Consider the following 17706-nt stretch of genomic DNA (forward strand, 5'->3'; position numbering starts at 1 on the left):
GACAGTCACATGCCAATGCATGCAAATTGGGGTTCAGTATTTTGCCCGGGGACATGTCAACATGCAGACAAGAGGATCTGGGAATTAGAGCCTTGAACAAGACTATTCTTTTGAATTCTGCTCCCACCAAATTTCTGACCATTACTGTCTGCTCCCACTGTCTGTCTCTGTCACCTGCCTTTGCGATATTTGTGTCCAATCCTGCCTGCATCCACAGAAAGTATTGTAAGATGGTGAAAGATGTACCCTTAGGCCCCCTCCTCGATTCAGAGATGGTCTTTCTATTTTCATGTAAACGGCCTTGTTGACTCCCTGCTCAAACCAGCATTCCTCCCTGTCCAGGATGTGGGATACATCCTCATCACTGAAAGAGTGTCCACTGGCCTGTAGTAGTAAATAGACCGCAGAGTCCTGGCCTGACGAGTTAGCTCTTCTGTGCTGCGCCATCCGCTTAGCCAGAGGTTGCATGTTATCCCTGATGTATAAATCACAACAATCCTCCTGGCACTTAACACTGTTCACTATATTACTGTTTGTGTGCTTAAGGGTACATCTTTCAATATCTTACAGTGCTGTAATTGCAGCCATTCCCCAACTCTCGATGAATGGCACTCGTCATCACGACAGTATTAATGATAAAGAAACTGACCCCTATTGTTAGTCAGTGGTGTTAGTTTCAGCTTGTTTCATTAAAATGTACTGTTCAGAGGGTTGGGGAAACCTGCAGTCAGCTGAGACTGAAGAAATCACTTGGATGAGTGATTAAATATTTCTTCCACTGAAAAAGTTACGTCCAGAGAACAGAATAAGCTTTTTGGGATTTACTTACCTGGATGATTGAACATGCATCAAGTACTGTGGCCCTAGCAACTACCTGGCATTTTGGCTAATGGATGCACTAATCACCATTTATTTACACCTTTCAGAAGGGTAGGGTAGAGTATGGCACCAACACGTTAGCACACCTCTCATAATCCTGCCTTACAGGACAAATTGCACCAATCCCTGCTTCTCCACAGCAACCCAGGTTGTCAGTGGCGGCTCATTTAAACTGTAGGAATGATTTACCCAACATCGGAAAAATACTAGGTCAACTTTAGTGTTATCACACAACATCAATGTAACTAATTAATGCTACCTTAACTTCTCTGGCCCTGCACTTTAAATTGTCCAAGTCAACAAAATGTAAGATTTACCTGTGGTAGTTTATTTAAGCAAGTTATGTGGTGCTAACCTTTGCTTTAACAATGAATAATTTCTTGTCCTTCACCTCCTACACGGTGGCATTACTTACCCATCCAAATCCAAAATACATGTTGCTGTCCATACTTTGAAACCTTTCATTATGGCTACAATGTTAGGGATCCTCTACAAGACACATGTAGATGTGACCAAACTGGAGCTCTGGGAGAGAGGTCACTCTATATACAATACTTTGAAAAAGTATTGTATATAGAGTTTTTCTAGTCTTACTCACTGCTTTTAATACACAAGCCCAACTCAGAGTGGAAGATGAGCTATTAGTAACACTACATAGAGTAGATTTTGCAGTAGTTTTGCTCTCTTTGGAGAAGAGTTAGAGTTAAATGATGCTTTTGGTTATTAATGTCAATGATCCACTTTACACATTTTAATAATATAATAAAAGCTGAAAAACAAAATAATTGGTTACTCAGTGTCTAATTTTGTATGTGACTTGAATTCTTTTCTGCAGGATGATCTATAGAACAGCATATCGTAGTGGGAACAAGACCATGTACCGGAGGAAGTCTCAGTGCTGCCCAGGCTTCTATGAGAAAGAAGAGATCTGTGCTCGTGAGTAACACACACACACACACACACACACACACACACACACACACACACACACACACACACACACACACACACACACACACACACACACAGCCAGCCATGTTTCTATCGCTTTAGAGGATTTCAAGCTATTTCCTTAAACACTAAGAGAGTCAGGAAGACATCTTATGCAAGTTTCAGTGCTCTGTGAGACAAATAGTGATTTTGCTTAAGGTCAACTTTTAGTAACACTTTCCTTACAGCCATTTATCACACTTATTAAATCCTGTAATGAATATTTCTTTTCAAATATCTTGTCACACTTACCTTCCCAGCAAGGCTATTACACAACCCACATCCCTCCCTTTTAATAGGCAGTGACAGGTGTTGCTTTGGCAAAACTAACAATTGTAACAGCAGTAAAAAAAAAAAAAAAGAAGCTTTCTGTCAAGACAGCCTGTTCTCATGGTGGAAAGAGTTAGTGATGAAAAAGTTATGTGTGCTGTGGTGGAAGGGAGAAAACAGTTAATGTCCCCCAGGAGTTCATAGGGGAATTTGTTCTAGTGTGAAAATACTCTGCTTTATAAGTAGCCTAAGCATCACATGCTGCTCTGAGAATCACATTTAATTTGCCAGACACTTTAGGCAACCTGCCGTTTCCTGTTGGAAGTTGTATTGGAGAAGGAATCAGTTATATTAAGGATTTATTACTTTTTATTTGTGTAAAGTCAGAGAAGAATCTGTTTGTTTGAAGTGGGTTAATCAATGCAAATCCAGCTTTAAAAAGAGTAATAATCTTTCAAATCAGTGGCATTTGCTTGGTATTAGTGGACAGTGAAAATATATCATAGTCTTGATGGGAGTTGTCTGTTACAAGGACTGTATTTAGAGTTTCTTGTAAAGAAAAATATTTGTTTGCATGAGGAAAAATCTGCTTGAAAAACTCTTTAAATCAGTCAGCTGTAGAAAACACAAAGTAACTAAAAGAAACATTGACATTTTATTGAAAAAGCAAACAATTTCTAAAAGTCCAATTCTGTTTTTGGCCACAAAAACTCTTTAAAGTGTTAAGTCAAGTCAAGTCACAGAGCATTCAAAAAAGAATAGCAAGTCCCAGTTTCCATTTCACAAATCAGATTTATGTCTTTGACATGAACATTTATGTGATTACTACTACATGACTAATTCTAATGTAGATGTGTTTTGATGGGTTATTTTTTGGGGGGACCGTGCTGATCCCTGGCCTCTCTCCCTGTCTCCTCGATGTCTAGCTCATTGTACAGAGAGCTGTATTCATGGCCGTTGTATGGCACCCAACACCTGCCAGTGTGAGCCAGGCTGGGGGGGCTCCAATTGCTCGAGTGGTAAGTCCTCCAGCTGTTGCTGTCTGTTCACAATAATGACTTTGTGAGTGGGATTGGTTTTCTGTAAAAACACTCTGAACTCACAAGAGGAGAATCAGACTGTTCTCGTCTTACTGTACCACACCAATGGCTAGACATACTGCAGGGCCAAAATACTGATGTCAGTCACAACACATGCAAGTCAAAAGTTGGAACGTGAGCATGTAGGAACTCAGGAAATTAATGGATTTAGTTTTGGTAATCAGATCTTCTTACATAGGAACTTGTTATAGGATTTTAACTACCTGTCCTCCTTAGACATATATATATATATTTTAATTTCACAGGGAATTGGGGGTTTTTAGTGGGTGGCAGATTTTTTATGTAAACAGACCAGTTTAGCAACTAGACTTTTTGTGCAACCTGGCTGCAGCAATTGATTAATTCTCTAAATGTTGACTTAAAGCAAGTTCCTAAAATGCTAAAGGTGACATGAAGTACGGATAATAGTTTTGAGTCAGTTTTGTTTGATTTGGATTTTGCACTCTCCTCACATGGAGCATTTCTTATCAGCAAGACATCAGGACTATATCACTTGACTCTACTTCACCAACACTTTTTTTTGTCTGCACAACACGGGAGGCATTAAGGAAGATTTACATAGCTTACTGTGTGATATTTATAAACCACGTGCTTATCAACTTCATTCACAAGAAAATCACAAAACAAAAAACACACAGCATCTGAAATACAAAACGGGTAGTATACAAACAAAAATACAATTTTGCTGCGGTGTATGTCTGTGTGTGTGTAAGAGAGAGAGAAAGAACAATTGGAAAAATTGTGAAATTCTGTGTATGAGCATTTCTCATGCAACATATTTGATAATGAGGGTCAGAGAATGCAATACAAACCCCTGGGAGCCAGAGGCAGACAGTCAAAGACTCAGGAGAGCTACACTGTACACCGACCCCAGAAGTGCTGAAGACCTGAGGTCACACACCTAGACGAAAACCATGGGTCCAACCCAGCAGGGGGAAGAGGGAGGACCTGGTGGAGGACTCGGTGGAGGGCCCACAGCCAAAGGGCAGGAGTGCCAGACAACCAGAGGCAGCAGGCAGCCAACCGCGGCAGAGGCCAGCCTTCCCAGCATCAGCTGAGGATGGGAACCCAGGCGCGAGAACCTCCTGACGGAGCCGACTTGATGAGAGGTCCAAGCCTCCCCATACCACAACCTCAAGGGAGCAGGCCAGCCAACGCCAAAATTTCCACCCAGGGTGCCATTGGAGTGCTAGCTCCAGCCAGCAGTGAACCTGGGACGCAGGCAGACTGGCCCCAGATCAGCAGCCAACCTCACCGCCAAAAAACAGGGTGCAGGAAACAGGGGTGTAGGCCACTTTTAACAGCTGTTAGTGTCAAAGGTAGGCCTTTTGGGTCCATGTGTTGGTGCACGTCACAGTACGAGTAAATAGTGAGTAGGACTGTGTGAAATCTAGACTAAACCACTACTGATGAAGGAACACATGCGACATGAGAATGTGGCAGCTGGTTAACAGTGCTCATCCAACCAACTTTGACCCATGTGGCACATGTTCCATCCCTCCCCACGACCCTATGTGTAAAAGTGACTGATAATCAGAGGAGGTTGAGGAGGAGAAGGCATGGGATCTCTAAGACCAGTTGACTACCCTTGAAGGAGAAAGCCACTTCTGCTGGCTCAGTAAGCACTTCTGTTTCGTCTATGACACTGCAGGGCAACAAAAAATTGAACCAGCACCCGTGCAAATGGCACACCCTACCACCGCTGCACCAAAGGCTGTCACACTGCTGACGCCACTATAAAGAGTATTCTAACATGTGCAGACATGCCCCAAATCTGGGGGCCCATCTGCACATGGAGCCAGTAACCCGCTCAATCTACAAGGACAAGAAGAGTCAAACTGAGTCTGAACCTAGTCACTGTGTCAACCACTCCAGAATGCCAGAACATTCGGCCACTTGCTCTGGAACCAACAAGTACCAGCATACCGGGGAGGGGCATCAACATCAAGCAGGGAAAAATAGGGAGGGGTAACCTCACCCTCCATGACCTTGTCCCACAGCGGCCAAGCCTCAGCAAGCCCCAGACCCAGACATGGACACACACACAGACACCCGGGGAACCCTCTTTTGATGATAAATCATAAAAATAATCCCAGGGTGTTGTTTGACACCATTAATAGCATTATATCCTCCCCTCCTCCACATGCATTGATAGCCTCTGACGATGACTTTAATGTATTTCTCCATGATTTTGTAAATAGGGTGATGGACTTAAGCTCGAAATTCTCCTTAGGTTCCTTGCCTAATGGGGATTGCCCTCAATGCTTTGATTCATTTACCTCATTCTGTTCAATTACACTAAGTGACTAAGTTAGAATAATGGTTAAGCTGAAACCTTCATCACCATCTTTAGGGATCTTGCATCCCTCTGTTCTTTTTGGGTCCTTCGTTGCTTTCTATCATTAACAGCTCACTGAAGCGAGGTTGTGTTCCATCTTACTTTAAGCATGCTGAGGTCATTCCATTACTTAAAAAACCTAGTCTTGATGCCACGTCTCCTAGTAATTACCGGCTTATTTCAAAATGACCATTTATTAGCAAATTATTAGATAAAGTTGTCAAATCAATTTATTTATTTATTATGCAAACTACACATTTCTGACCCTTTTCAGTCCGGTTTTCAAAAGCAGCACTCCACTGAAACTGTTCTTTTAAAGGTCTGTAATGATTCTTTTGCTTTGTGCTTGTGTTGCTTGACCACAGTGCTGCCTTTGATACTGACCATAATATTTAATTACTAGGCTGAAGGTTTTGGTTGGTAACTCTCGCTCACCACTAGATCTGTTTTCCTCCTATTTATGTGAGAGGACGTTCTGTTGGGGCAAGCAGATTCTCCTTCCACACTGCTGGTTTAACCTGTGGCATTCCTCAAGGTTCCATCCTGGGTCCATTGCTATTCTCCTTTCACATGCTTCCTTTAGCTGGTATTATTCGATCTTTCTCAGGCATTTCTTATTAATTTGATGCTGATGACATTCAACTGTACTATGTCTTTTAAGCCTCCAGCTGGATAGGTTGTCTACCCTAGTTGACTGTTTATCTCATTAGTGACTGGCTTTCCAACAATTACTTTGTTTTAAATTCTGACAAGACTGCCATGATTATAGCTCCTCCTGATATACAATCAAGAATCAGTCAAATGATTGCTTCTTTTTACTTGGTAATTTTGGTGTAATATTTGATTCCTCCTTGAACTTTGACTCAAATATAAAATTTTGCTTAAGATCCTGTTTCTTTTATTTAAGGAGTATTTCTAAATTGCAACCTATAGTTTCCTCCTATGAAATGGGAAAATTTTTTCATGCATTTGTATTATGCGCTTAGATTACTGTAATGCCTTTCATTTTGGCTTAAATCATCTCTGTCACACCTCAAGCAATAAAAAATGCTGCAGACAGATTCCTGACACACTCTCGTTTTATTTTCTCAATATTGGCTCTTGGTTGATATTAGAATTCATTTTAGGAGTCTCACAATTGCATACAGAGCAATAAATTTCCCCACCAAATTTCCCAGAGGAACCCACCCGAGGGATTAATAAAGTTTTATCTTATCTTATCTTATCTTATCTTATCTTATCTTATCTTATCTTAAATAGACAAGCTCCACACTATTTGTCCCAAACATCTTTTTAAACACACTGCTGCTTGTTGCCTCCATTCACAAGCTCAAAATCTATTAGTTGTACCTCATACAAGAGTGAAGACTAGAGTGGACAAAGCTTCCAGGCTATGGAACAGTTTATCACTCCAGCTCTGTTTAGCTGACACTGAGTCTTTTAAGGAATAGTTTTCTTCCATTTAATCAGGTTTTTTGCTGATTTTCTTTTGTTGTGTGTCTGCTGTGGCAGACATGTGGAGTGGAGAGAGTGTGGACCCAAATGCAGACTTCGGAAATGGACTTTTTTTGAACACAAACAAAAGCACAGTAAGAAAACGACTAAACCTAAACAGGGAGGAAACTAGAAGCAAGTATAAAGAAACTAAAAACCTGAGTCATGGGGAATTCAGTGGGTGATATGCAGACAATCGAGCAACAAACAGAGGAAGACAAAAACTACGTGTACACTAATCCGAATAAATTTGAAAATGCCGTTTTAGTCTAAAAATGCTTCGCGTCCACACTACTGTGTACAATTGTTTTCATCCACACTGAAAGCGCTTAGATTCCTGTACTACGCATGCGTGAAACCTGCGTCATTTCTGCCGTGTATTTAGTTTCCAGCTCTTTGAAATGTTGGGGCAAAATGTCGAGGAAAAGAGGAAAAACTGATATTATTCTTTAATAGGGCTGCCAAAATTGAGAGCAAACAAAGCAACTGCTGTACAGTACCAAACGCCATTTTAGTTGAATTGGTCACATTGGGAAGCAAAACTGAAAACACTAACATATTACACGAGACTGTCCTGGTAAAACAGGAAACATGAGACAGGCACTTGAAACAATGCGAAACACAGACGTGAAAAAATAACTTGACTAGACGCAACACAAGGACCACAGGGGAAGCACAGAGACAGACACCAAGAAATCCAAGACATTTGTTTTTAAACATGGTTCACTGTTGACACTGTATCTTAATTGTCGTTCAGCGCTTTGTGACTGTTATGTCTGTGAAAGGGGCTAGATAAATCAACTTTACTTACTTACTCAACGAAAACAACAAAGAGCGATCATCTTTGTATCTCACCGACACCGAGGTCTAATGTATGATTTAAAACACATCAAGCATTCCTATATTCTACTGTTGAAATAATGATCATGATCTTTCAAAAGTAAGTAAAAGTAATAAAGAACTATAACATCTAAATACTTCTACAGTTACATGATAAATTCAATGATCAACAGAAATGGAAATGTCATAACTGAAAAGACTTAATTAGAAAGCAATGGTTTTGTCATAATTTTCGAAAATCGTGTGCCAAACTCTGAAATGTTTGGCCTATCTACTTTGTCTCTTGTTGATTTTATCTTCTAACTGTGGAAATTCAGTTTTTCGACTGTGCGTAAATTGGGGAAGTATTTGACTCTTCTCCCTTTTGTGTCTTCATCAGTTGACACACCAAAAAAGTCCCAAACGTCATAACAGCAAATCTTAGTGCATCTGGTAAACTAGCTTGAGCTCATCACTATTTTGAGACTGTTGTTTGTGTTTGTTGCCTTTAACAGTCATTTCCCTAAATTATTTTGTTGATGCAAACTTACCAAGAGGTGATTTTTGCTCTTATGAATCTGTAAATGCGTGTTCATGCAGACTGAGATACTGAATACTGAAATGGAAGAGGGCCTCACACGGTGTGTCCCATCGTCTTCAGTTTCACCCTGTGATAAAAGAGCTTGTTGTGTCTGTCCCTTAGGGCAGGCCTGTCTGCTTACTGCTCACACACACACACACACACACACACACACACACACACACACACACACACGTTCAGCTATCTTAGTGAGGACCTTCATTGACATAATGGTTTCCCTAGCCCCTTACCCTAACCCTAACCACTAAAAATGAATGCCTAACCCTAACCCTAAACCTAACCTAATTGTAACCCTGACACTAAAACCACATTTTGAGCCTCAAAAAGGCCTTCAAATTTGTGAGGACCAGTGTGTGTGTCCTCACAAGTGACTGTTGGTTCTCACAAGTATAGTACACAGCAAATCCATCATGTCCAAATTAACACTGTCGGATTTGATTTCAACACTATTAAAGTGTCTATATGGGTCCACACCAGAGAGTGTTAATTTAACTCTTTTTGGAGAGTTGGTACGTTAACTCTGATTTAGTGTTAAACACCAAATCTGTCTGGAGTTGATAATTTAACACTTGGTGTTAAGAGTTTATATATTAACTCTCAAAGAGTATTTTAGTTTAACTACGTAAGAGTTATCTTCTAATTCATTCTAAAAAGCGGGAATTTTACTGTTCTGAACTTCTAGAAATTTCTTTTGGAAATAAACATTTACTAAAAAGATGCAATGGTTTTTGAAAAACATTTATTCTGAACTGTGCACCACAATTTCAAAACATTTTCTGAAAGATGTAACAGTGTACATGTTCTCACTTTCATTAGAATTTTGTTTATCAAAAGGTCTGACATGGTAAATGCAAATAACAGCATTCTCATCACTTATTTCTTCAATACAATATGCATGTCCTTCATTCATCCCTTTGTGGAACTTCAACGCACTTCTGCTCTCCCCCATATTCCATCTTCACAAGCATATCCTGTGTGGAGATTGAATAAAAATTAGTTGACACTAATTAATGGCACAAATAATCCAGTAAACAATTGCAGCACAGTAAAAAAAAAAAAAAAAAAATCCTCTTTGAGCCATTACTTGTGTAAAGTATTTTCCCAAAAGACAAGGACGCAGGCAACAGGTAATACTGAACTAAATGTAAAACCTCAACCTTTTTCATTTTTACCTAAACCGTGTGCACAAAACTCTGGAGGGATCTATGCTAACGTAGAATCCAGTCAGGACGTCAGCTACTGCTGTTTGCTCGGTTTTTTTTTTTATTTTTATGGGCGATCGTTTTCAGGCTTCAAGCAGCACCATTATACCAACATTTCACATTCTAGACATTGTTTTAGGTGTATTTGACCAAAAGTTTGACTGAAAATTCACATGCAAGCTTTTTTTCAAGGCTGTGGTATTTGCCCGCAAACAATACCTTTCAGCTAGCTAAAACAGAATATTATGCTATCACCGAGCAACATGGCTAATGCCTTTCACACAGCTTTGTCTCAACTCCAAAGAGCCACAGAAGTAAAAGCTAATAACAATTGAAACAATCTTTGAAAAAGTGACTTACCAAGCATGGCAAACAACTCAAATATGTAGCAAAATGTTCTGAAACGGTGTTGTGCCAAAAAGTGATTGTCTGCCAAAAACTGATTTCCGGTATTTGCCAAAAAGCGATTGCTCATATTTAAAGTGCTATAAGTAACTTGTTGGGCTATAATATGTTAAACATATGTCAAATGCATCCCTTATGGATGACATAAAGTCATCTTGAGCCACAAACAACATTCGTGTAGCAAGATACAAGCCGCAATCAGTTTTTGGCAGCGACTTTTATATAACCTTTATTTATGCAGTAAAAAAAATCTCATTAACATTAAAAATGTATTTTGTAAGAGTAAGTTGCCCAACAGGACAGCAGAAATGGCAGCAAATATTACAATAGTTCTGTAAAAATATTTTAAGTGGGGATAAAGGACCGGATTGGTTATAATGTAAGTACAAGTTGTAAAGATACTTAAAAAACAGATAATGTTTTAATTCTTTATGTAACCCCTTTGTATCCCCTGTTCACCGAAGTCTATTTACGAACATACGTAAAGATATTACACATAAAAAATACACAGAAACACTGGAAATCAGTTTTTGGCAGACAATCACTTTTTGGCACAACAACGGCTTCACTTCAGCTTCGATTGGAGCCGTGCTGGGGGCGGAGTCTGTGAATTTACTCTGTTGGTGTCATAGCCCCTGTAGGTGTTCAGAGTTAAGAGGTCAAGAGTTAATGTTTCCATTGTAACACCTCCAGATTTGACAGAGAAACACTCATTTTTAACACTCGATTTTAACTACTATCATTTTACACCTCAGAGTTACATTAAAAGAATGTGACTCTGCTTAGAGTAAAATTAACTCTACTTTTGCAAGGAGACTATTAACACCAAAAAATTTAACACTTTTGAATTTGCTGTGTAGAATGCTATATTTGATCCTCACAAAGATAGCTAGACAGGAACACACACACACACATTTTTCTTTGTGGATAGAAAGTGTGATAGATAGAAGTGTGAACAAATTACTTCAGTTGTTAATTATTGTTTCTTTTTCTATTTTTTGCTTATTCATTTTTTTTTTTAATCTTAAAATGTATCTTGCACAGAAAGGCAAACACAGGTGTTATATTTGTTATATTTTATTTGAAAATAAAAGCTGTAGGAATGACTTGATAAAAAATGTTGCAAACCCAGGAGACAAGTGAGGGAAAAATATGTGGTTAAAGTTACTGTATTGAAGGAACAGTCAAGTTCAAACACAGTATCTTGCTTTGTTTTTATCACTTGCACATGAATTCGGTAGTTTTTGTCCAAAGCCATTTCTTTCTTCCACAATTAACCCTGCAGTAGTTGCCCTGCAGTAGTCCTTCACGGTCCATATCCATATTAAGATCTCTTTCTGAAAACCATTGAGCTCTTTGGGACTAACCCTTAAATCTATGTTCGACTTTCTTTTACAGCTACACAGTTAAAATTTTAAGGCTAGAATTTCTTTGTGAAGGCCTTTTTGAGGCTCAAAATGTGGTTTTAGTGTCAGGGTTACAATTAGGTTATGGGTAGGTTTAGGGTAAGGGTCAGGGCTAGGCATTCATTTTTAATGGTTAGGTCAATAATGTCCTCTGATACTCAGATGAGAGTTAACAAGGATATTTATGAACTCAAGTTTCAAGTTTTTTCCAGTTAATTCTCAACCCCATCTTGGATTAAATAGATTCAAATTACACCACCAGTCACCTCAAGGCGCTCAAGATTGAGGGAAATATTTTTCATCAGTAATGACAGCTATTGTTAGAAAATGATTTTATGTTTTTAATATCTGATGGACAATCTGTATTGCAGTTGGAAGACATCAATAATCGTATCAATAATCAATAAACACTGACATGTTTGACTTGAAATGGGTGCTGAAGTAGGGACTAGGTTTTTCTGTAAAATGTAGCAAAAATAGCTCAGTATATGGAACTAGTCACTCCGTTCATATTCATGTGGCTTTCTGTAATATGTATTAAATGGCCTAAAGATCGAAGAAAGACTAATCTGCTGACTGTCTCATACAGGTCAGTGAACCACAACAATATGTCTGAGGCTCAATTTGACATACGAAGAACAGGAAATGGCAAAGACAATATGTGCTGTGTGTGCATGTGCATGTGTGCGTGTGTGTGTGTGTGTGTGTGTTTATGGGTGGGGAGGAGTGGGTTATGGTTAGGAGTAATAGCAGGAGGAGAAATTTTTGCGGGAGGAAATGACCTGAGGCAGTGGAGCTTGTGATTTAGTACACATGATAATAACACAAGATCGTCAGGAGGGGCTCAAATTCAGCTGTGAAATCAAAGTAACATCAATATTATGGACTATGTTTCACTGTCTATGTAAAAAATATTCTCTTTTGTGTTTATATCGGTAGATCACTTTGAACTCTTAGTTGTCAACAAAGACTCTCAGTAGTCTGCTAATGACAGAAATGATTAAACGTAATTCCACCTCAAACAGCAAAAATATTTTGTATAATGCCCACACATTTCGTGATCTGAGCCCTAAAAGCCAACAAAATGCTTTATAACTAATTATAGTATTGCTGTTATTTAAATTATTCAAATATTTAATTAATATTTAAATCGTTAAAAAACGTTGCTGTTACTGTTTGAGAAATGGCCTCACTTTGGCTCAAGAAAACTTTGGTATACAGTATAGTTCATGGTTGGCTTTATGTCTGCAAAGTGCCCAGGTGTTGTCGCCCTAAAACAAGCCCAAATCATCCTCTTTTAGACGTTTTATCTGATTTAGTGCTCAGCTCAGATAAAATAATTAATTGTAGGTGATTTTTAACATTCATGTAGATACTAAAACTGACAGCCTGTAAAGAACCCACCACTTTAATCACTCTCTAGATCTTGTTTTAACATGTGGCATAGAAACCGAACATTGAACAGTGTTTCCTAAAAACCCTCTCTCATTTCCTTAAATTGTGAACATGTCTAATAACTGGTTTGATTTACCTGTCTACAGACATGTTTAACAAAATAACGTGACAATTAAAAACTCTGGAGGATGACACACACACACCTCCTGAGAGAGGAAAACTGGAGGAATGCTACAGCTGTTTCTTCTCACTGGGAATCCTTCGTATTAGTGTGACAGTGCTTTCTGTTCCCGTGAGTGCACCATTTTTGGCAGGCTGGGTAATCACTAAATAGATGGAAAAACATCCAGGCTCCCCAGTGTGGAGAGTAAGATCTGAACCCACTCTGAACAACTGGCAGTCACTGGCTCCCAGTCTTTTCTCTACGCACCCAACTCTTTTATACTCTTTCTTCGTTTGTGATTAGAAGAAGCTTTTAAAATTTATCTGATGCAGATTCAAGTGAATATACATAAAACAGTTGAATTTACTGTGGCAGAAAGTGAGAGCTCAGGATAACAATGTGAGGTCTGACAAATTTTTCTCATGTTGAACATTTTAGAAAATAAAATCCTTAGGATCCTATTTGAGACTGTGATGCAACCAGCGTTGTGACAAAACCGTGCCACAGTATTTTTTCTGCATGTGTGTGTGTGTGTGTGTGTGTGTGGCTGTTTTGAATAGGCTGATGACAGAGAACAATCTGTTCTCCGGGAAGTAGATGAAGAGCCCTAAGCTCCTGGACTTGAGCTTTTATTCAATCTAGGTCAGGTTTCAAAAAGGTATCGTGATAGTGGACTTGAATGGAAGAGCTTTTTATATGTACATGTTAGTATCTCTATTCTCCTCCTCCCCCTTCAGCCCCGCTGCTGTTTGTCACACAAGGCCAAACCGCCAGAGGTAAGAGAGTATGTACATTTTATCAGGCCAGAGTGAAGCGCACTAATGCAGAAGGAAGAAAAGGAGCCTTTTAATCACTTGAACAACTTCAGAATAGTGGAGTAGCTGGAAATGGCAGCATTACTCTGCATGCTAGGCATATAAATGCCAAGCTGTTTGTGGTAGTCGAAAGAAGGAGCTCGACCTTAAATAACATTTATTGCTAATAAAAAAAACAAACAAATTATTTATTTTGACTTAAAATGTAACTGAGAGCTATTACTACCTTTTTATTGACAAATCTGAACATTTTGTTCAGATTTGTGTTCAACTATTAAAAATTTTGGACTAGTTTTGACTCTCAGTCAGACTCTCAGTCAAACTATCTGTTATTTTTTCTGAAAATCAAGCAAGATGACACCAAAGATTTTCAATTTTATACTATAGGTACATCTACTAGGAGGCTACGATAGCACTGGAAACCACAAGTATTTTTGAGTCCCTGAGTTTTTTTGCGGTGCTTCATTGCACTACATATTAATACATGCAGAAATAAAGTTGCTTGTAAAAGGATACAACTGCAATCAGTGTGTTTTACTGTGGATTTTTCACAGCCAGCAGCTTTTCATTAGTTAGCAGATACACCAGGCTTTGAGAATAAAAGTTGAAGCCCAAAAAACTACAGCTAAAATGTATTAGCCAGTTGCTTATGTTTAAGACAAAACAAGATTGCACTGAGGACATGGTGTGGAAGGTCATGCACTGGACTGATGAGATTTGTAGTCAGCCTTTTAGCAGTAGGCTGAGGATTGTGCAACATTTTAACAGTCCTTAACTTTGCAGATGTAATTTACATGTATACATCCTGGTGCCAGTACTCTTAAGCCACTTGATTCTATACATCACAGTTCTTAGACTTCTAATAACTGTGATGTATAGGACAGATAGAACAAGATTTACTAAATCAGTCATAGGAATTGACAGTGATAGGAATTAGAGCAGGCACTGCAATAAGGCACGAGGGATGTTGGAGGCCAGGAGAAAGAGGTAGGGAACAAATAACTTGAGAACAGAAGAAGAAATGTGAATACACAGAAAGACTTTGACACCAACACCAGCTATATGTCAATTTAGCAGGACAACCACAGGAAAATGGATGATAATACACAAATCATGGATATATTACAATGAATAAGATGAATAAGTTACCGCTAATAAATACTCCATGTGTTGACAAATGCAGAAAAGCCTTGCGTAGCTTAAATGGCACCTATTTCTTTCTTTCTTTCTTTAAATTTAGATGTGTGTATAGTATACAACAAAAAATGAATATCTTCCTGACAGCAGAATATACAGAAAACTCCAGTGTTCCACCCACAAACCATTTGGCCTGATAGAAACCCCCAAAACCTGTAGATGGTGCTATATTCATGAAGAACCAAAGGCAGAAGACTATACTATGACGTGCCAGAAAAGAATATTCTGTTCCAGGTATAGAGGAGCAAAGATTACACTTACAACTCAGATGGGGGTTATAACGAAGGATGCAGAAATAAAGCTGCGCTGCATTTATTTGTTTAGGAAAGCAATTAGGAAAGCCCAGAAACTCCACACAATGCTGAGCACATTGATTTTTCATTCGAGAAAGGCACACCTAAGAGAGCCTGAGGCATTTTGTAGTGAAGAATGATGAGTAGTTATTATTATTATTATTATTATTATTATTATTATTATAAAAAATAAGAATTATAGCTATATTTAAATCGACTTCAGCACTCTGGGGGACTGAAAAAAAGATCTGGACAGTGATACTGATGAGTGTTTTGAGTGAGTTTTTATGTGCAAGCCGAATAAGGTGCTAACTCCCTATAATAGATTTTACTTGCAGACTCAAGGCATCTCTAACTTAATGATCTATTAGCTTCATATGCAATTATAAATGACAACCTATGTCCAGTTCTGTGACACATGTCAAGTAAGATAAACATGAAAGATAAAAAAGATGTATTTAGATTTTTTTCTTTCTTTCTTTTCAGCTTGTGACAATGATCACTGGGGTTCCCACTGCAGTAACAGATGCCAGTGCCAGAATGGAGCTCTGTGTAACCCTATCACTGGAGCTTGTATCTGCACTCCTGGATACAGAGGTTGGCGCTGTGAGGTGTCATGTGCAGTAGGCACCTATGGGAATGGATGCCAGCAGAAATGCCAATGCCAGAATGGTGCTGCCTGTCATCATGCGACCGGAGAATGCAAGTGCCCACCGGGATACACTGGTGCTTTGTAAGTCTGGAGAGATCATTTGTTAAATTGGTTTCCTGCTTCTAATACCAACAGTGACATAAAAGAAAAGGTAGGCATCTATAAGAATGGATACCAGCAGAAATCGTAGATTGGTGCTGCCTGTTATTATGCAACTGGAGAATACCAGAGTGCCCACCTCCATCTAATGCCAACAGTGACATAACATTAAAAGCCTAGTATCTATGGTCATGGCAATTTCATTTATACAGCACATATCATTATTCTTAAACATTGTGTGCACACACTGGACGGTTCTCTGGACTGTTGCACCAGATGAGAAGTCTGACATGGTTACAGTGCACGTCAGAGACCAAAGCACTGAGAGCTTTACAAATTAATAGAAAGATTTTAAAGATAATTCTGAAGTGACTTCAGTAATGATGCTAAAAAACTAGTTCATGCATTTATTATTTCTAGGCTGGAGTATTGTAATTTATTATTATTATCAGGTTGTCCTAAAAACGTCTGCACTGACAGTACTGACAGGGACTAGAAAGAGGGAGCATATTTCTCCCATAGTGGCTTCTATTCATTGGGTCCCATTTAATCCAAAATCAGATTTAAAATCCTTTTCATCACATAAGGGCTTGAATAATCAGGCCCCATTTTATGTTAAAGACCTCATAGTACCGTATCACCCCAATAGAGCACTTTGCTCTGAGACTACTAGTTTACTTGTGGTTCCTAGGATACTTAAAATTAGAACGGGAGGCAGAGCCTTCAGGTTTTAGGACTTTCTTCTGTGGAACCACATCCTAGTTTGGATTCACTAAAGACACACTCTGCATTTAATCATTAGTAAATATTAATCTCTGGCTCTCTTCCACAGCACGTCTTTTGTCTTGTCTTCCTCCCCTCACCCCAACCAGTCATGGTCACCCCTCTCTGAGCCTGATTCTGCTGGAGGTTTCTTCCTGTAAAAAGGCAGTTTTAACTTCCCACTGTCACCAAATAGGGCATCATAGGGGTTCATATGATTGTTGAGTTTCTCTCCGATCTACCTTAGATTGTAAAGCACCTTGAGGTGACTGTTGTTGAGATTTGGTGCTGTATAAATAAAACGGAATTGAACTGAAATTTAATTGAATGTAGAAATTATGAAAAAGATTAGAAAAAAATGTGTGGTAGTGCTGAATAAATAACTACAAGAAATATTCTTCCTTTTACTAGAAACTTTGTTGTAGTAATAGAACATTTATTAAATTCAGACACTAGTGTTTTGGAGGAACTGATTAGTTTATTAATGGATGACAATAAAAAGGAGTTATACTGATCTTTTTTAAATTTTATATCATTGTTGAAGCACAGAATTTTCCATTATATAGATAGATATATAGTATCTACTGTCAGGGGAATAATTATTTGATTGCCCACTGAATCAGTTAGACTGCTCACTTATGAATAAATGAACAGTCTCTAATTTTTATTTGATCACCAAGAAAAACCTGACTTACTAACTGATGGAGAAACCCTAGTTGGGAAGCACAGTAGTAAGACATTACTTCTAGTTTCCCTAAAGGTTTGCACAAAGGACAGATTTTGTCCCACTTCTCTTTACAGAAACTAGAACACACTGTGACTTAAG

General features: G+C 38.7%; 1 protein-coding gene and 1 long non-coding RNA gene across 2 annotated transcripts in view; one reads left to right on the forward strand and one right to left on the reverse strand.

The window, feature by feature from the left end:
* megf10 (multiple EGF-like-domains 10) overlaps nt 1-17706 on the forward strand; it is a 68840-nt gene that overhangs the window by 11651 nt on the left and 39483 nt on the right. Inside the window, exons 4-6 of the mRNA XM_085414715.1 lie at nt 1715-1815; nt 3066-3158; nt 15854-16100. Coding sequence (XP_085270841.1) covers nt 1715-1815; nt 3066-3158; nt 15854-16100 — 441 coding nt within the window. The remainder of the gene's footprint in view (nt 1-1714; nt 1816-3065; nt 3159-15853; nt 16101-17706) is intronic.
* On the reverse strand, nt 9214-10671 carry LOC146666606 (uncharacterized). Its single transcript, XR_014912783.1, has 2 exons — nt 10054-10671; nt 9214-9462 (listed from the first exon to the last, which is right to left on the reverse strand). It is a non-coding gene; the product is annotated as an uncharacterized LOC146666606 (long non-coding RNA).

This window comes from Rhamphochromis longiceps, linkage group LG7 (assembly GCF_057381845.1).
Source record: "Rhamphochromis longiceps isolate RC_006_pf linkage group LG7, R_longiceps_female_GT1.1, whole genome shotgun sequence".
Classification (NCBI taxonomy): Eukaryota; Metazoa; Chordata; class Actinopteri; order Cichliformes; family Cichlidae; genus Rhamphochromis; species Rhamphochromis longiceps.